Source organism: Zalophus californianus, chromosome 2 (genome assembly GCF_009762305.2).
Source record: "Zalophus californianus isolate mZalCal1 chromosome 2, mZalCal1.pri.v2, whole genome shotgun sequence".
In the NCBI taxonomy this organism is placed as follows: domain Eukaryota; kingdom Metazoa; phylum Chordata; class Mammalia; order Carnivora; family Otariidae; genus Zalophus; species Zalophus californianus.
Window position 1 is genome coordinate 69251494 of NC_045596.1, and position 21174 is coordinate 69272667.

The 21174-nt window shown below is 37.3% G+C and overlaps 1 protein-coding gene across 2 annotated transcripts in view; it reads left to right on the plus strand.

Moving 5' to 3' along the window:
• Nucleotides 1–21174, plus strand: part of ARHGAP24 (Rho GTPase activating protein 24) — a 490733-nt gene that overhangs the window by 215755 nt on the left and 253804 nt on the right. For both annotated transcript variants that reach the window (XM_035726277.1, XM_035726276.1), the window contains exon 3: nt 11026–11113. In XM_035726277.1, coding sequence (XP_035582170.1) covers nt 11026–11113 — 88 coding nt within the window. The remainder of the gene's footprint in view (nt 1–11025; nt 11114–21174) is intronic.

Genomic DNA, 21174 nt, shown 5'->3' on the forward strand with positions numbered 1-21174 from the left:
CTCTCCCTCTGACCCAACCCCCTCTCATGTGCTCTCTCTCTCTCTCAAATAAATAAATACAATCTTTAAAAAAAAAAAAAAAAGCCTCAGTCCTCTCCAAATAAAGACTCTTAACCTTACCACAGATACTCTGTTCTGGGGTTCCAAAAACATGAAGGTGACACTAATCAGTTCCTCATATTGAGAGTCGAGGGTGGGGTAAGGAGGGATTTTCTTTGGCTACCACCTAATTTCAGTACCTTGTATACTGGGGACTCACCCCCAGAATCATTGGCTAATTAGAGGCTAGCCGTCACTTACCAACACTTTGAGAATTAGCAGTGGACTTCTTTCAAAACCTCAACTTTTTACGGCTCCTCACAAGGGATCATTTGCTTCCAAAGTATGTTTTATATGTATTAACTTATGTACATTAGTTTCCTTTGACCGCCCTAACAAATTCCCACAAATGTGATGGCTTGAAACAACAGAAATTTATTCTCTCACAGTTCTGAGTTCAAAAGATTTGGGGAAATGAAGATATATAGGCAGGGCCAGACTTTGAGAGGCTCTAGGAGTGAACACTTCCAGCTTCTGGTGACTGTCACCATTTCTTGGCTTGTGACTATGTCCTTTCAGTCTTTGCATCTATTTCCACATCTCCTCCTGTGTGATTATCATATCTGCCTCTTTTATTTTTTTTTTAATGTTTCTTTCTTTATTTGGGAGAGGGAGTGGGGGGGAGCGCGGGAGGGTGGTGCAGAGGGAGAGGCAGTAAGAATCTCAAGTCCACTCTGCCCGGAGCAGGGAGCAGGGAACTCTAGGCGGGGCTTGATCTCATGACTCTGAGATCACAACCTGAGCAGAAACCAAGAGTCTGACACTCAATGGACTGCACCACCCAGGCACACCATATCTGCCTCTTTTATAAAGATATTTGTGATTGGATTTAAGGCCCACCCAGATAATCCAGGATAATTCTCTGTCAGGATTCTTAACTGAATTACATCCACAGAGACCCTTTTTGCTGATAAGATTACATTTACAGGTTCCAGGAATTAGGACCTGCTATCTTTGGGTGGCCATTATTCAGAGTACTATACTATATTTAGACATGGCCTTGAACTGTCTTCCACAGTCTTTACTGCAAAGCAGAAATTTAACCTTGAGATTCCAAATGCCCCTATCCAACCTTGATTTCTCCTGTCATTTTTCTTTGTTTTCTAAAAAATATATTTTTTCTTGGTATGCTAGTAAAATGTGCTATTTTAAAATTATTTTAAAAATAGGAAAAACTTAGCAAAATAAAAATTGTCTACAACCTGAATAGTCAAAGATAACCACTTATTAACATCTCCATTTTTTTTCCCTAAGCATTTAGCATCCTCAGCACATGGTACATACTAAATATATATTTGATGAAAAAACAAGCAAGTGAACATTGCATTGTAGCTTTCTATCATATAAAGGAAGTGGAGCTTTAACGTCAGGGGGGTCAGGTTGCATCTCTGCACTTCACCAGCTACATGTTACTCATCTATTTATGCCTCAACATTCCGTGAAATGGACAGTTATAATTGTACCTCCACATAGGGCTTTTTAGAAGATTATAATATACAGCAGAGGGTTGGCACATAAATCTCAGTAGATATTAGCTGTAAGATTCAAGATGGAAAAAGGGGATTTCACTCCAAAGTTAGTAATTGTTGGGGGATGGATTTTGTGTCAACATTTGGATTTTTTTCTCCCAATTAATTAATTAATTGAGAATTAATTAATTTAAATCTTTCAAAAATGGCATGGAACACCATAAGGAAATTAGTGAGATATTCCAGCTGAACTCTGGATGACCGTGGTATTGAAAAGGGATTCATATATTTAATAAGCATGAGGATGGTCATTTCTAAGGTCTCTACCAATTTTGAGAGTATGATTATAGAATTTTGAATTTTGAATAATAATGTCTTCCTTTTCCCATATTCCTAATCTGTTTTCCTCCTGTTGTCAAGGAGTTTCTCCATTTTCCAATAAATCAAGAACATGTAGACAAATAGGAGTGATCTAAATGTAGCTAGACAGGTAATGGCCATGTTCCCAGAGTGAATGTTTGTGCAGGAGGACTCCACTGGGGAATAAATTTATGTACTTCTGTTCTGTCCAGAGGGGGTGTTGACATGGGTCCTTGTGTCTGAGAAGAAAGGGTTAAAAGCTTTTAAATGAATTATATCAAAATACGTTACATATTTCTCTCCATCACAATTAATGCATAATTAATTAACCTCCTAGGATCTGAACATGTGTAATAATATTATGTAAATGCTGCTTTAAATGAAAATGAATGCAGAATGACAATGCTTCTCAAGTGCTAAATCTGCAGTTAATATAAAGTAGCAACCTGAGACATCTATATAGAGAATTTATTTCTGTTTATTCAATAATTATAAAATAGTCTCATGCTATTATGTTTGTCATGGTTAATTTAAATAATGGTTTGGAAATATTACATCTATTACTTTGAGGAAAAACAGTACATTCTACAAGGTGCCCAGCTTTGTGAATACTGTGCTCTTTCTCTGTAAGGCAATTATAACAATGCTTAGGTCAGTGTTCCCCAAAGAATTTTCACATCAAAATTACTCTGGTAGATTCTAAAATGTAGATTTGCAAGTCTCCCCTTCACTTCCCTCCCAGCAGCATTCCAGGAATTGGTGTAACTAATTTCAGAGGCTAAGAAAAAACTTAATAACTCTTTATAAAACTTCTCCAACCTGCTTTAAAAAGCAGTAATTGATTAGAAATAGGAATATAAATTGGGTCACTAATCAAAGATAAAGTCCTTAAAGCAGCTTGTATTCATTTATTCATTCATTTTTTGTTCAAATATGTATAGGAATTTACTGTGTCAGGCTCTATGCCTCCCTGAGCTTCATTTCTTCATCTATAAAATGAGAAATACCTACATCACAAAGTCAATGAGCAAATGAATGATGTAAACAGTGTACATATTGATTTAGCAAACTAATAGGTAAGAAATGTCAGCAATCATCATTATCAATATCATTATCCCATGCTATTTACTATTTTGATTGTTAATTAGAGGTTTGCTTCTTTTGGTTAGTTTAGCTTTACAAACGATAGTAAAAAATAACTTAAAATTTTTTAATTAGTTTACCTCCCTGTTTACTTGACTAGATGATAATACTAGCAGATACATATTGAACCTTTACTAGAGCTACCTCATTATTTGGGGATTTGCAAAATATGGGCCCAAAATATCCTTGAGGCTTCTGGGATATAGAAAGATTTTTTTTTATATTGAAAGCAGCTAAAAAAATTTAGTATGTATGAGACATTTTTCTGAAAACTACCCATATTAGCTCATAGTGACTTTATGAAGTAGGTTCTATTTTTAATCCCATTTTAAGACTGTAGAAGCTGAGGAAAAGGGAGGATAACAGTCTTCCTGAAGTCTTATGGCTAACTGGTGGTAGAGTGGGAATCTGAAACTAAGCAGATTAACTGCAGAGCAGATTTACCGAACCAGAAACTTCATTGTCACTGGGAGACTGTTATATGGCCGGAGTGCTTCTGGGTAAAATTTTATATCATTTTTTTTTTTCAATTTTCAACCTTCCCTGAGTGATCCTAAGATCCAAGAGTGCAAAGACATTATTGGAATTTCTCTCCATTATATCCTTTGTGCCTAGGAGAGGGACTGTCTTATGCCAAGTGCTGTTAAATAAGTATTTGTTGAATGACTTAATGAAATTACTTGCTACAAAGGAAAAAAAATCAACCTATGTTACTCTAAAAAAAACTGTTGAATAATAGCGATTTCCCCTTGATGTCATTTTTCAACCTCTTTCTAGTTGTATTAAAAACACACATATATATATATATATATATATATATATATATATCATCAAGCTGAGACTTTGCCTAGTCCCTTGTGATGTTCATGATTATTGTTAGTGCTGGAAAAAAATTCTTATTGGTGTGCTCATAGAAACTAACAAAGGTACTGCACATGCATACATTTCTTTTTTCAATTCAAATTCTAGAGAATAAGATGACTGTGCTTATTTTCAACATCATCTTGCTTTTACCCCAATATCTTGTGGTTTTGGCTCAGTGATTTGATAGTAACTAAAGATGAGCTTCTTTTCTAATAGCAATTTAGGCTGAAAATGAGACACTATTATCGTTCTGAACTATGTTTCTTTTGCCAACTCTTAGCTCTCAAACTATAAAAGATTTTAACATATTATCTCATTTTGAAGTTTTAAAGATTCTTTAGGAAAAGATATTTCCTATAATGGATAAAAATAAGCATAATTCCATTCTGAATATGCTGGTTAGTTATTGACATGTAACTGTTGCCGTATGCACTAAACTTCCATCAAAAAGGTTACATCTCTTTCTTATACTTGAGCCTCTTGTCCTTGACCCTCCAAAATTAACAATGACGCATATTGCACATCGTAGGATAATATGCTATTTCTTAGAAAACTCAGAGCACCTGCAACCTATTTTGTCACTCAAGATCCCAGCAAGAAATTGATGGCTCCACTTTAAAAGGGGTAATTGTAGACTGTATGATAAAGAAACCATTTATAAAGTGTTGGAACGGTTCATAGAAATCCACAAATAGGGAAAACATCCTGAGCCTGTTAGCTCCACTGGAACCAGGGGAAGCCTGCAAATTTAGAAGATGTGGACTAAGGTATCCAGTGCAACGAGGGCCAAATTTCTGGCTAGCATGGAGGAGGGCAGGTCAATAAGCACCTCAGTCTGTCTCTCTTGTGGCCTTCTTAACTTCTGCTATGACCTCTCAAAACCAAACTGAAGTCAGAGGTCAAGAGAGCCTGGTTTTTGAAATTTATAGAGATTACTTTCCTGAAATACAGAATAGAGTGATGGGTGGAAAGAAGATGGGGGAGGGGCAAACAGAGAGCATCCAGCCCAACTACAAGCGAACAGAAAATTAAAGAATATCACACAATTTTGGCTCAAGTACATGAGCTTATTAGAGCTTAATTCTTCTTTATTCCCCATTTCAAATAAAAGGCACCACCTTTCTTCTAGATATACAGAAGAGAAAAACTGAAGTCATCTTCGACTCTTCCTTCTTCATTCACTATTGTTTAAACTCTGTCCAGTTTCTTTTATGTTTCTGAAAATGATATCTCCAGTAATGCATCTCTGGGGACAATTTATGCCATTTCTGCTGCCAACACAGACTTTTGGTAAGTCTTGATGTTGCTATCTCTGACAAATTAATTGCTTCATGGTAACAAACTTCTAAGAGGCTGGTATTCTTAAATCTCCATCTGCTTTGCTCTAGAGCCTGCTCATGTTCTCAGTTGTTATGGATGTCAAGTACAGCATCCTCTGCCCTGGGCTAGATTTTCCACGGGTGTCCTCAACTTCACCAACAGTCTTTACTTCCTAATTATTCCTCCATGTGAAAATTCTCTTATTCTAATGTGCTCTGCGCACATGGCCCTAATTACTGCTTTTGCAGATGTGATTTCCTCCATTTTAGAAGATTATCCCTAGCTCACTAAATCTTAGAATCGAATCTTCCTTTAAAAACCATTTTTTCATATTACCTTTCTTAACTAATCAGACCTCTCTAATGACAGTCTCAAACTTTTATTTTATCTGTTTGCTTTTCTACATACTTGTAGGTACTTATTTCTTGTGTAGTCATGTTATTCTTGTATTGAGAGTAAAGAGTTTATTTCTTTCACACACTTCACATCATCTGAAATAGTTTTAGAAATAATATCTGGCGCGTGGTAGTGTCTCAATAAACTACTTCTCAGTCGGATCGGGCACTTTTATTTTACTTGCTCATTAGTTGTTTATTTGTTTGCTTAGCTAATTTAGAGCAGCTCTGGAAAGAATTAACCAAACCCATATAAACAGTGCATACTTTTTGACTACTGATTTCTCTCTGAGGGATTTGTCCTACAGAATAAGTTAAGCAGGAGCTCAAGGATTTAGCTTCATGGATGTTCATGAAAATATTCTTTATAGTAACACTTACAAAAAACATAAATACTTTACAACAGAGGATGTGAAAGCATGTATATTCAAACAAGCACTATACTATTTAGTTTTAAAAAACGATGTTAATTATTAAATTGGCATATACTATTTAGTTTTTTTTTTTAAGATTTTATTTATTTATTTGACAGAGAGAGACACAGCAAGAGAGGGAACACAAGCAGGGGGAGTGGGAGAGGGAGAAGCAGGCTTCCCGCTGAGCGGGGAGACTGATGCGGGGCTCGATCCCAGGACCCTGGGACTATGACCTGAGCCGAAGGCAGACGCTTAATGACTGAGCCACCCAGGTGCCCCTACTATTTAGTTTTAAAAAATGATGTTAATTATTAAATTGGCATAATAACAATACATGATTTTTAAGTTTTGAAGGAGATAATAAATTAGGCTTTTTTTATTTTTTTATTTTTTTTAAGATTTTATTTATTTATTTGAGAGAGAGAGAATGAGAGATAGAGAGCACGAGAGGGAAGAGGGTCAGAGGGAGAAGCAGACTCCCTGCTGAGCAGGGAGCCCGATGTGGGACTCGATCCCAGGACTCCAGGATCATGACCTGAGCCAAAGGCAGTCGCTTAACCAACCGAGCCACCCAGGCGCCCAAATTAGGCTTTTTTTTTTTATTATAGTTTTGTAAAAGTCAACTGTAGATGTTAATACACATATATACATAAAAATATACAAATACAGCTAATATTAATTATCTATGGCAGTGGGTAAACTACAGATTTTTTAAATTTATCTGCATTTTCTAACAATATAAAATTCCAGAGTACTTTGAAAATAACTATCACAATTAACACTCTTCTCTCAATTAGGGGCGCCTGGGTGGCTCAGACGGTTAAGCGTCTGCCTTTGGCTCAGGTCATGATCCCAGGGTGCTAGCCCCGCATTGGGCTCCCTGCTGAGCAGGGAGCCTGCCCCTCCCTCTCCCTCTGCCTGCTGCTTCCCCTGCTTGTACACTCTCCCTGTCTGTCAAAAAAAAAAAGACTCTTCTCTCAGTTATAGACTTTAACTATATGATTTCTGTACAAGGTGATCGAGTTAGCAGTGTCGATTAAATAATTTTATTTTACTTACTGAATGACTTAAAGAATTAACCAGAGCAAATTTTTGTCAATTACAATATATCCTGCCCTAACCACTGTTTGCTGATATTAAAACTATTATGCTGACATCACAATTTATTTGGAAAACAGCCAAAATATAGAATCTGTAAGATGTCAAATTTGAAAATGAAAACAAAATTTCAGCCAGAAGTAGCTATTTCACATGTATGACAAAGACAACAAAGGATAGCACTACTTTACCTTTTAAGGACCAAGCGAAGTGGTTGGGGATTTCCTGAAGGAGAATGGCTCTTGCAGGAGAATTATTTGTGCAGGAAAGTGGCTTGAATTAAACTTATACAATGTGTGTACAGTTTAAGATCCTAAGTAGAGCCTGAAGGCACAGAATTAAACAGGAGCCATACAGACCCCCATGCAAGTATACAAGCACACATGCATGCATAAATGAATACTGCGTCTGTCTAGAAGTTGAGATGCTATGTTCTAACACTCAGCTAAAGCAGAAATTTAATGACTTCACAAAATCATTTCAGTAAGTAAAATAAACTCTTAATTGAAGCAATGATTTTATCATTTTATATGGAAACCATATAGATTCAACCTATAGAAAAAAGATCTTAATTATGATGAATATTTTCAAAGTACTTAGTAATTTTTTAAAAAAATTACTGAAAAGTCCTGGAACACAAAATGGGACCCATAGGCTAGACACAGTAGATATGATGAGAAGCAGGAAAATCTGCTTCCTGGAGGAGGAAAACTAAGGCAATATCTCCACCACTTCCTCTTGTAAGCAGGGACAGAAAGGGGTATGTCTAACATATAATTCCTTGGGCTTTAGTTAGGGACTGTTATGCTTGATCACTCTAAGCCTCGAAGTGGATGGAGTTGATGACTATAATTTTCTGTGCCAAACCAGGTAGGATAAAAATTGAGTACAGTATTACTTGAGCTAAATATTGCTTCAAACTGGCAAAACTAGAGGATAGAATATGGTTCACAATAGCACAGGCTTTTAAATCCAGCATGCTTGGTTTTGAATTTTGGCTTTACTACACTCACAGTACTGATTCACTCAACAATTTTTAGCATTAACCTTATGGCAGGCAAAATACTAGGCATTGGTGGTAAATTAGGGAGCAAAACATGTATTATCCTTGTTCCCTTACAGTTTAATGATGGAGAGAGGCATTAATCAAATAATTTTACAAATAACATAATTGCATACAATGGAAATCAATGCAGGAAAATTTTCTGGAAGCTATGCAAGTATATTTTGGATGTTCAGTCAGTGGTTACAAAATAATCCAGGAAAGAATGTAATCCTAAAGTAGACGGGAGTATGATACTACTTAGAGAATTTATGATACTACTTATTTATTTACTGGCTTGATTATAGAAAGTCATAGAAAGCATCAAAAGCAAAAAGTAGAAAAATGAGCTTATAGACCATCCAGAACTTTATCCTAGGACAAATGAAAGGCATTGAAGAGTTTTAAGCAAGAAACTTGCAAGGTGAAATTTCTGTTTCTCTAAAGATACTTTGACTACATTAAGGAAAAAAGTGGATTGAAAGATTTTGAGTATTATGGGGAATTCAGTGAATTTGAAACATAGCAGACCACAGGGGCACCTGGGTGGCTCAGTCAGTTAAGTGTTTGCCTTCGGCTCAGGTCATGATCTTGGGGTCCTGAGATTGAGCCCCCTGTCAGGCTCCCTGCTCATCAGAGAGTCTGCTTCTCCCTCTGCCCCTCCCCCCACTTGTGCTCTCTCCCTCTCTCTCTCTCAAATAAATAAAATCTTAAAACACACACACACACACACACACACACACACACACAAAACATACCGGACTGCAGACAATAGTCACTTGAACTAGGGAGTGATGGAAGTAGAGATATACTAGAGATGATGACTGCTACATTTTCTGGCTTTTGCAACTGATTGGAAGAAGATGCCAGTCACAAAGCTAGGGAATACATAAACAGAACCCAAAATAATTGCATGTAAATGGACTAAATTTCTCCACATCCTCACCAACATCTGTCATTTCCTGACTTGTTAATTTTAGCCATTCTGACTGGTGTGGGGTGGTATCTCATTGAGGTTTTGATTTGGATTTCCCTGATGCCGAACGATGTTGAGCACTTTTTCCTGTGTCTGTTGGCCATTTGGATGTCTTCTTTGGAGAAATGTCTGTTCATGTCTTCTGCCCATTTCTTGATTGGATTATTTGTTCTTTGGGTGTTGAGTTTGATAAGTTCTTTATAGATTTTGGATACTAGCCCTTTATCTGATATGTCATTTGCAAATATCTTCTCCCATTCTGTCGGTTGTGATCTCACTGATATGAGGAATTTGAGAAACAAGACAGAGGATCATAAGGGAAGGGAGGGAAAAATGAAACAAGACGAAACCAGAGATGGAGATAAACCATAAGAGACTCTTAATCTCAGGAAACAAACTGAGGGTTGCTGGAGTGGTGGGGGGTGGGAGGGATGGGGTGGCTGGGTGATGGACATTGGGGAGGGTATGTGCTATGGTGAGCGCTGTGAATTGTGTAAGACTGATGAATCACAGACCTGTGCCCCTGAAATAAATAATACATTATATGTTAATTTAAAAAATTGACTAAATTTAATTTAAGATGCTTTTGAGATATCCAGATGGAATTCAAATCAGTTCTTGGATATAAAGGTCTGAAGCTCAGAGAGCCCTGAGTTAGAAATAGTAATCTGATGTTCATTGGTTTATAGCTGGTTATTGAAGTCATAGGCATGAATGAGATAGCTCCCAGAGAGACTAGAGTCAGAAGAGAAGGAATCATTGTATACATCTTTGAAACACTTTAATATTTAAAGGACACTTGGAGTCCGCATAAGAGTCTCAACACAAAACCAAGAGAAAAACCTGGAGAAAACCAAGAAACCAAGGAAAGAAGATGCTTCAAGAAAGAGTGGTTAATAGTGCTGAATATTCCTGGGAAGTCATAATTTAGTGAGGATTGAAAATTGTCAAGCATGCGACTTGTGAGAATCATGTAATTAGAAGTGTGGGTGCACAAACCAGGCTGCAGTGGATATATGTAAGGAAATAGATTCAATGTAGGCAACTCTTTACTAGGCCAAGAAAAAAAAGATGATAGCTGGAGGGGGTAGTCAAAGTAATATCTTTTATTTTTAATTTTTATTTTTTTAAAGATTTTATTTATTTATTTGAGAGAGAGAGAGAGAGCACGAGCAGGGAAAGGGGCAGAGGGAGAAGGAGAAACAGACTCCCTGCTGAGCAGGGAGCCTGATGCAGGGCTCGATCCCAGGACCCTGGGATCATGACTTGAGCCAAAGGCAGACGCTTAACTGGGCCACCCGGGTGCCTCCCATCTTTTATTAGGATAGAATTTTAAGTATATCTCAATTCTAATGGAAATAATACACTAAAGAGAGAGAAATCTAACAGAAAAGAGAAGGAATAATCAAGAGAAGGCTCTGGTAACATTGGCTAAGTTATTTATATCATTGCCTTGGTTTACACAGCTATAAAATGGGGAAAATAATACCTAACTTATAAGACTATTGTAACAACTAAATTCTAACAATTAAATAATATAATGTTGGTAGAATGCTCAGTAAAAATCTGGCACACAGAATGCATTTAATAAATCGGTGCTTAAAATGAACTCAGCACCTAATACAGTGTCTTGTACACATTAGGTGGTCAACAAATACTTATTAAAAGTTGAATGAATATGATTCTGTTCCATGATGTTTGATCAGTTGGGAATATAAATGAATCTGATGCATATTACTATATACTGGATTACAGATACACCTTGGATATCCACTGATGAGGATGATGATATTCAGTATTTGCCTTCTGATGATGTTGATGTTTGGGGCCTCTGTGTTCACAGGGTACCATTTTTCTGCCTGGAAATAAAGTCCTTGAGCATCCCTGCAATGAAGAGAGCCCAGGAAAATTCCTTTTTGAAGTAGTTCCAGGTAAGGGAGTTTTCTGGCTTACGTTTTTACCATTCCATGTTGGTAAAAGTGAAGACACACAACCTTTATTCTTCTTGAGTTGTGGCTAAGAACATTAATTTGAAAAGGCAAGTGCCAAGTTTGGTTGGTATTTACACAGGTAATGATTCCAGAGTTGTACCCCCGTACAATGATTGCGTGCGCATGCGCACACACACACGCGCACATGCACGCGCGCGCACACACACTACACACATGGCCACATGACTATTGGATATCCATTTGTTCATGAGACTCCAGAGTTGACCAGAAGTCATGACACGGCATTTATAAGGGACTATTGGAGACAAAATTAGTTTTACAGTGCTCTCGTGATAAGAAATTTGGCAAGATATTACAGGTGGACTGCGTTGCCCAGCTGATTCATTGTCATATTTCCTCACAAATTACATCTTAACGGAATCTTTACTCTAAAAATAAAACAACAAAAATCCTCTTTCAGTGACTAACCAAACATTGCCGTTCTGTACCCTAGCTTTGCTGCCAAACAACCACTTCCACATGTTTGGCTTATAGCATTGCGGATGTCTCTGTCAAGCCATGAGATCCTGCAGTTAAATTTCTTCAACATCTGTGCATTTTTTTCTAGTCATCTGCATCCTTCTCTCTCAGAGTACCTGATCTCCACTTAAATGTTTGACTCACTCAACAACAATTTTTTTTCAAGGCCATTATCTACTTCTTTGATCAGTTCGTTAGCCCTTCCTTAATTCTTGATGTAAGAAAAAGGGTTAGGAATGTGGTTTTTATAGCATTGGCTCAGGCTAACCCAGTTCATGTGATACTGACACTGATTTAATCACAGTCTAGGGTGTGTGTGAATTTATTTGGGTGACTAATATGTAATGCATATCAATAATGCTGGCACAAGGGAGTCAATAAAACACTTTTCCCTGGATTTATAAATCCTGGGAATCTGAAATGTGGAAGCATATTTTTCCCCTCACTGGAAACAGCTGTAGCACTGAGTTCATCTGGCTTATGATGGAATCCATGACTAAATGTTAATTAATGCAGCTGAAGTGCAGAAAGGTTAGTCAGATGCATTGTGTTATTTGTTTCCCCCCGGGGAGAACACATTGTAAGAAACCTGAATCTTGTTTGCCCTATTAAAATGTTTTTATACTTACTTTTTAGTGGAATACCCTGTATGGAACCAAATTCCAGATGTTGCAAAGTCTTTGAAGTATCACTAGAGGAAATTTCTTTCCCTATTTATTCGCAACATTAGTGCCTATTGGCTTTTAAGTGAACATGGTATTCAGCTGATGGCTTTGACTCCTTATCTCCAATAATACAAAAGGTCTGCTTTCCCATTCTGTCTACTAAATGTGTGGAGATTTCATCTTTTGGGAAGGTGTTCTGCTATAACATAGATGGATATTGTCAAGATTGTTCTAGAGAGAACTGTGATGTCAAGCCCAGGAAGTCTCAAAACTTGCTAAGATTGTTGCTCTAGGGCATGTGTTTCACGTGCAGGGCATATGACATAATGGCTTTTGATAAGCAAAGCCTATGAAGTTTCAGACTGCGTGATGTGAAATCTGAAGGTTGTCCCTTCAAAAAAAAATTATTCAAGGAAATTTAGGTTTGCTGCAGTAATTATGGAAATAAACATGTTATGCCCTTAGCTCATTTGAAAAGATGCTTCCTGAACCGTTAATACAATATATAGTAGTTCTGAATTACGTTTTATAATTCTGAATTTTCTTAAGGAGTGGCAAGAGAATTGTGCCAAATACTTCTTTAAAGAGGGAGTTGGGAAAACCCTATGGTTACCTTGAGAATCCAGTGTTTGTGCCATTATTTGTGGTCATCGAGGCTTTATTAGTGTGCACCTCATATTAAGATAGAATTTCCAGACAAATGCTTCTGTACTTGTATGAAAATGTGGGGATCTGTATCACATGATTTTTAACCAATTTTTGCAAAATCAGGATTACTAACTACACATGATTTATCTTTGTAAATGAGAATGGTAAGATAGTGTTTTCTAATTATTCCAGTTGTGTGATAGTTTGACATGGGGAATCTGGAAAGTTGCAAGAGTGTTTCATTTTTCAGAAAGTGTGGGAAACAGGAAGAACTGCAGAAATGTGGTCAGTGCCTTGGACAGAAGCTTCTGTAGTCCTGCCTGGAAGCAGATCCTTAGAACACACATTTATTCTATATTGGCTTTCTCTGTGGAATTCTGTCAATCACTGCTTTTAAAAATCCATCCTACAAATGATGTTTACAGATCCAACATGATTCTGTCTTTATGTACAAATACCTCAAGCCCAACTACACAAGGTACATCAATGGATAGGATTAAATCCTTTAATCCCACATGCCTAGAGTTATTTCCAACAAAACTAACAAAAGCCTCCCAAAAGCTCTTTGCCAAATATTCTAGTACCATGTATATGCACACACATTTGTGAGTGTGTGTATGTGTGTGTGTACAAATATATATATGTATGTATATATGTGTATATATATATGTATATGTATAGTTTATCGGCATATGTGCTATATATCTTTATAATTCTGTATATTTTAGGATATTATATACATAGTATATAATTCTTTATAATTTACATATATATCCATATATGCTATGTAGATAGGAGTTTTTGTTTTGTCATTTTTGTATCAATCTGAAATGTCCTCTGAAATTAAGTAATAGTCATGTGTAAGTAACACAAAAAGATTTTTCAATAGAATTGAAAGTCTCAGAAGCTTGTATATTAATTAAATTTGTATATTATATTTCTATGCAGGTTTTAAATTTTTGTAAAAAATCTGACAACCAATCTACCATAATTTAGGGTGAATTTCTGTTAAACCTGTGATTATCCCGAGAAATGAATTGTCTAAATAATGCCATGATTTATAGCATTTCACTCCAGTTTTTTCCTATTTCTCTACTTGTTATTCAAAACAGAGATGTTAGCCAAATTGGCAAATTTGAAGACTTTGCCGTCAGGCATGCCAAATTTTAGACTGGGGTGAACTTTTATGGCAAAGTGCTAAGCTTTTGGGAAATGTGGTTGAGAAAGGAATGTTGGCAGAATTTAATGTATAGTACTTGAAGTAAGAAAATGCAGTCAGTCTCTTTGCTTCTCAAAATGTGTTCTGGGCAAATTTTCCTTATGTTGCTTAAAAAAAAAATAAGCAGTAATTAATGGATGATGATGTCTTAACTTTCTTGGAAGAATAGTCTGTCAGAGGGAGAAGACAGAGTGATTCAGAGACACAGGCAGGCAAAAGGAGACAAGAAAGTGTGTACTCCAGAAGAGGCAGGAGCCACCTCTTTCTGCTCATCAAGGTATCTCTAACACCTGGTACAGTATAATTCAAGGAGCTGATTAAATACTTATTGTATATATTTATCGGGTTTACAGAGGACTCGCGATCCTATGAAATGGTTTATTGTTGGCGATAGCTACTCCCAACTTGGCTACGATGAACTCTTATTTCCTGCTGTGTAAGACCTTTCCATCCCCTGGTGCAGCAAAGACTTGTTTGTAGCTCTAGGGGCTGAAGTGGAGGGAAATTCTTTACGTTCACGGTCCCATTTCTCTGCCTTCCTTTCTGATAATGCCACCAAGAGAAAGACGGAAGAAGGTCCAAGCGTGCCTACACAGAAGCTATTGCTGGGGTTAGCCCCTCAACACTGACTGGTTATTATATCCCTTTTCCAAAAGTTGACTCACTAATAGAGTAACCTTTGTGGATTATTCAGCATCCCTAGAATGGGAAATCTGCTTCACGTGGTAGAACTTTCCACCCTAGGCCTGGTCTTGTTAGATGGGATACCATGAGAAGGGCTCGAGGCCAGCTGCTTTCTTTGTGCTCATTCAGCTACCAGGAAACTCATATACCCTGGTCTGCCAAGGAGGGATAATGCAGGCTCTTTCACTATTGCGGCCTCCTTCAAGGCTGTCATCTTGCCCCTTTCTCCATGAAGCATGAGCTTCAGACCCCACAGACTGAATGGCTTGCCAAACTTCATGTGAGTCTGCAACTTGGAGAAGGTGTGAGTAATAGTTCTAACACACTTCAGAATTTACCAGAAACTCTCCTGTGCTTTCCGGACTTGTTCTGATAGCTGAGAAAATTTCTTTTCCTCCCCTTCAAAAAATAGGGTTTATCTTGAAAACTTTTCTCCAAGAGGCTCTTTCTCTGTCCGAATCTTCCTCTTGTCATAGTCAGAGGCAGGGAAATGGGGTTTTGGTTTCTTCTCGGAAATGCATTCTCTGTAAGCCTTGCAGGGATGTGGTTAGGTACAACTTCCATTGTGATTTTCAACTTAGAATGGGGGTTTTTAGAAGTTTTTTTCTTCAGATTTTGATCTTAACAGCAATTCCAGGATAATGGAAAGACAACTTTTTATCTATATTTATCTGTGCTCTTAGATTGGAGTCTGGAAAAATACACTCTGATCGAGAGTGATGTTAAAAGGTGTATTGAAGATTGAAAAGATACACATATATATATATATATATCTTGGTCGAAAAAAGAATGAAATTGCCATTTGTAACAACATGGGTGGATCTAGAGTGTATAATGCTAAGTGAAACAAGTCAGAGAAAGGCAAATACCATATGATTCCCCTCATATGTGGAATTTGAGAAACCAAACAAATGAACAAAGAAAGAAAAGAGACAAACAGAAAAACCATACTCTTAAATACAGAGAAGAAAGTGGTTGCCAGAGGGGAGATGGACGGGGGAATGTGTGAAATAGGTGATGGGGGTTAAGAATACATTTGTCTTGATGAGCACTGAGTTATGTATAAAATTCTTGAATCATTATCTACTTGAAACTAATGTAACACTGTATGTTAATTATACTGGAGCTAGATAGCAGATGAAAGCGAGCTAGCTAGATACATAGATACATAGGTAGTTTTTTGTTTTTTTTTTTAAACCATGTATTGGGGAATGCTCCCTGGGAGATATTTCATCAGTGGCAAGCAAGGAAAGCAGGATGAGGCAGAAGAAGCTGGCGCACAACACTGTTGCAAATGAGATCTCAGCTGATATTGCAGGGAGCTCCGGAGCTAGGATGCCCCACAGAGCTGCTCTAAACTGAGGAACCAGACCTCCTTTCTTGGCATCAGCTGGTCTAGTTGTTGATGGGGAAAGGTGAGCCAGATAAACTCAGGTGAAACAGTTTCCTGTCACAGTGGAGAACAATTTCCATGAAGGCTTCTGTAAGTCATCAGCAGCCAACATACCAGCTTCTGGGATCTAGACAGAGCAGTACCATGTCCATGATAGCAGCTATAGCTTTTATTTGTATCTGGCTTTCTGTATTTCAGGCAATGTTCCCGGCTCTTTGCATGTATCATTTAATTTGATCTTTATCCCAGCTCCAGGAAGCCAGCTCTGTTATCTCCATTTCCAGATAAAGAAATGCCTCAGCACAGTGAAGTAGTTTGATCGAAGTCGAATAGCTAACACTACCAGTGAATGCTTGTGCGTGTGTGTATGACTGATTTACCTTCACAAAGGTAAAGTTCCAGAAAATCAAAATGAAGTTATATATATTCTGGCTTAAAAATATGAGATATTGGAGGCCGGAGCCTGATTTCTGAATATGAGCCTGCAAATTTTTAAATATTATTAATGGAAATAAATATATTTGTATTAAGAGTTTTGGCATTTGAAGTGAGAGTAGCCATTTTCATTTATTTGCAATTATTTCTATGTTTAAGCCTATCATAAAAGTCGGACTAGATAGAGATGCCCACTTACAGTTCTCTTGAATGTTTGTTCTGAGGTCACAACTATACTGTCATGAAAAACTGGGGAGAAAACCTCACTTGCCTGCAGTAGCCTTACTTATATGTGAATAACTATACCAAAGAAGAAATGTGCATCTGTAATTTTTTCCTATGGAAAACTGTTGCACGCTGGGGCTCAGCATTCTTCATTACAGAACTCACTTTGCTAAAATTGTCTCAGCTTCTTCACAAACTCCCTCCACACTCTGGCCAAGTTTTCACTCCCTGTCTAGCAACTAGCAAGCAAGCTTAATATTTCTCATATGTTGGGAGGCGGTACACCGACCTGCCTAGGTATTATCCAAGGGAACACTCGTTATGATTGTCAAGGGCAATTACCAATATGCCAGACTCTCAAAGCTCCATCTCGGCCCAGTGCCTCCAATTAATAGTAACTAGAACTGGGAGGTTTTCTTACCCTCTTCCTTCCTGCAGGGAAAGAAAAGAGGTAAACACGGAAGAAAAGGGGATGAGAGATGAAGAGACAGCTATGGAAATGAAAAAAAAGAGAGAAATTTTGAAGGGTAATCCAAAGTGACTTTCTTCTGCCTGGAAATGAAATTAAGCCCTTCAGAAAAGGAGAAGGTGTCATCTATCCTGCCGTTAGCTGTGACTATGCTAATTATTTCCAGTACCCTCTGACAATTACATATCACTTGTATAAATTTCAGGATTTTTATGAGCTAAGTGAAAAGTGAGGGAGCACGAGTATTTAGACAATTCAATAACTGCATTATGCATCTTTTTGTCAGAAAAATGTAAATACCTATCAAAATTGCAAACAATGTGGGGGGTTTCAAAGATTCCCTGAAACCCAATTGTGGACTCTAGATTAAGATCCATAGCTTATATTTGGGGTCCAGAGACTTTATTAATTTCTATTTATCTGTCAGTCTATTTGTCTTTTTTCTCCATATTTAGCTATTTATCTCTATGCATCTGATGCATAGAGGTATCTATGCAGATAGATAGAATGTATCTATTTCATCTATATACATGCAAGCATAAATGTGACAATATTTTTTTCTATTATTTGTAATCACATGGTATACGGTTAATCAGTTTTTACTTGTATCTCCCTGATCTAGTTGTTTTTTCTCCTGGTTCTATGATTGTGTAACTCTCCAGACCTATTTCATGCATTTACAAAGGCACTCTTCTTGGTAGAACATTTCATGGGTCTGGAGACTGTATAATTTTTAATTTTCTAAAACTTGATCCTATTTGGATGGTCAGTGCAGCTGTATAATGGAATGAGCTGTATGAGAAATAGATTGTTCTGAGAGAGAGTCCTGGGTGTCTCTGAGAAAGAAAAAAGCTTGGCCAGTTTTTGAGCTTTGAGATAATTGGTTGACACACCAGCAATGATAGTTTGTCATCCATGTCTGTATTTGTAATTCCTCCTAGGATGAATAAAGAAATCGGTTATATTAATTTGCTGTCATTTAAAAACGTAAGCCAGTATTTGGTGTCTATTTTCTGTGAAAATATGGAGTTATTGTAATAGTATTCTAGCATAAAAGGCAAAGAAGTTGGTCATTTTCTTGATCATTAGTTAAATATGTTGCTAAGGCATTTAATTTTACGACACTCTCTTTATCCTTTTTCCCCCCTTTTGTGTTAGTACTGTATGTTACAATCCATGCAATTATATTTGTTACCCAAAGGTAACTAGGACAATCTCTTTTCTTTGTCTGCCTAAGTCTGTAGGCAGCCTTGAAGCTTGTATTATTTTTTTCCTTAGTTAATGTGTGGAAATCATTTAGAGAATGTGAGTAGGAGTTGTTTATGGTATGAAAACATAATTCTATATACACAAGTAATTCTGAACATGAATTAAATAAATGCATTCAAAATCAGCATGTTTTTGCTACTATGTATTCTTTTATTTCAAAAAAAGTGGGATTTTTGCTTCAAAATTCCCTTCCTACTTAAAATGCCTTAAAATATACATTTGAAAGAGGCTATTAAAACGATACAAAGGGCATTTTAAAATGTATGTAATCCCTTGAAATGCTGGTGACTGCCATGTCAACCAGAAGGCATTTGGTGCATTTGTGAAACCGATTTGGAGTGTGATCTTAGGATCACACTTATGAAGAGTGTCTATTGAGGAGTGCTCTTTTCCGGTGTTGGTAGACATGTTCATCCATTCCCATTTAATTCTAGTATCCATTCTGTATGCCAGATCAGGGGTCAGCAAACATTTTCTGGAAAGGACCAGAGAATAAATATTTTAAGTTTTGAAGGCCATATAGTCTCTATTACAACTACTCAGCTCTGCCATTATAGCATAAACAAATGGGTATTGACTGTGTTCCAATAAAACTTTATTCATGGACACCAAACTTTTGCATTTTATATAATTCTCAAATATCAAGCAATATTATTTTTCTTTTGATTTTTTCCAACCACTTAAAAACATAAAAGATAGTAGGCCAAATTTGGTGCACGGGCTATAGCTTATGGACCCCGTTAGCTAGATAAAAAAAGCAAACCTATGAAAAGGAGGCTGAAGATACTAATATAAATCACTAATCCCCACTGGGGCCACCAGAGCCAGAATTAGAACTCTGAGACAGCCTGTCTCCCCAGGCCGTAGCATCACCCACAGCCTCAAAATCATGATTCAGGAGCTGTTTGCCAACAGTTTTATTTAGAAGCTTCATCTTGTAATAATACCTTTTTTTCCCAATCATGATGAATCTAAAATCTTTTAGTGACCAAACCGAAATTCTCTATTAAAACCCCGTCTTAGCTCATTTAGAACTCCAGATTCTGCCCAGAGCTGAACTCTGTTATGTGACTTTTTAAGAAATGAATACCATTAATAGGAGATTGGGTGTGCCTAGCATGAAAAAAAAATCCCCATGTTTTGTTTAGTCTATACAAGTTCGGGGAGATAATGATTATTCTGAAATGGAAGCATCCCTTGCAAGATCAAATAAGCTCGAAGTGTCTTCTAGACTCACCATTTTACAATGTATGCTAGAATCTTAAAAATTTAAGTATCTGACAGAAAATGACACTACTCTGTTTACTGGGTGAACCAAAGAGCTCGTTTAATCAGAGGGGTAGTTTATTTCTCTTATCACTCATTTACTTAATGTCTCTCTACCCCTAACCCACCAGGTTTCTTTAACATCAGCAATGAGAAACACTGCTATCATATTTACAGCTAAGGTTTACTTAAGTAGGTGTCTGGCCCTGTACTAATGCATGCCAGGCTTTATATACAAGGACTCATTTAAGATGTGACTACACTTGTGATTGATGCCATTCTCCTCCCTGGTAAGCAGTGGTGCACATTCATATTTCTAATAAATCCTCAAGCCAGGCTTCACACCCATCTGAGCCCAGCAAACCACCACATGCTACAACTTTCTTATACCAATAAGAATATGGGTAGGTTTATTGTCTAGATCCTACAGGGGCCAAATATCTAAGAGTTAGGAGAAATAAAGATGACAAATGAAGAAATGAGATTAAAGGTTTAAAAATTAGTGTACTCTGCATTTTCTTCCTCTGTCCTGGGGACTCACATTTCTTATATTGCCTGTATTCTGTTTCTTCCCCGTTAGAGTTGAAGCTCTCGAATTCCATCCCTAGTGCCTAGCAGAGTGGCTGGCATAGAGTATGTGCTCAACGTGTGTCTGTCGAATTAATGAACAAAGTAGGCTTCGGTTTTATTATTTATGGAATGATTGCACTGGATTAATCAAAATTTTACAAAAGCCCTGCAGTGCTGAATTATTGAACTTGATCAGAGTTTTCTGCCTACACTGAAGGAGACTGGAGACCAGAGAAGTTCATGAATTTCACAGACTGTACTCTTTAAAAAAAAAAAAAAAAGCAGTCTGGGGGCGCCTGGGTGGCTCAGTCGGTTAAGCATCTGCCTTCCGCTCAGGTCATGGTCCCAGGGTCCTGGGATGGAGCCCCGCATCGGGCTCCCCGCTCCGCAGGGGGCCTGCTTCTCCCTCTCCAGCTCCCCCTGCTTGCGTTCCCTCTCTGTCAAATAAATAAATAAATAAAAATTAAAAAAGCAGTCTGCCTTGTCTCATCCTTCAGTCCTTCATTAGCACTAAAACCAATAGTGTCTTTTAGTACCTTGGCGGCAGTGGCTGTTTATTAACAAGTTATTTGCTGGCATAAAATATGATTTTCCTCCCTCATTTTTCTTTGTGGCATTGTTTTAATTATGCATTCACAGTGTTTGTGTGTTTACCTGTCTTCTTTACCCAATAACTGG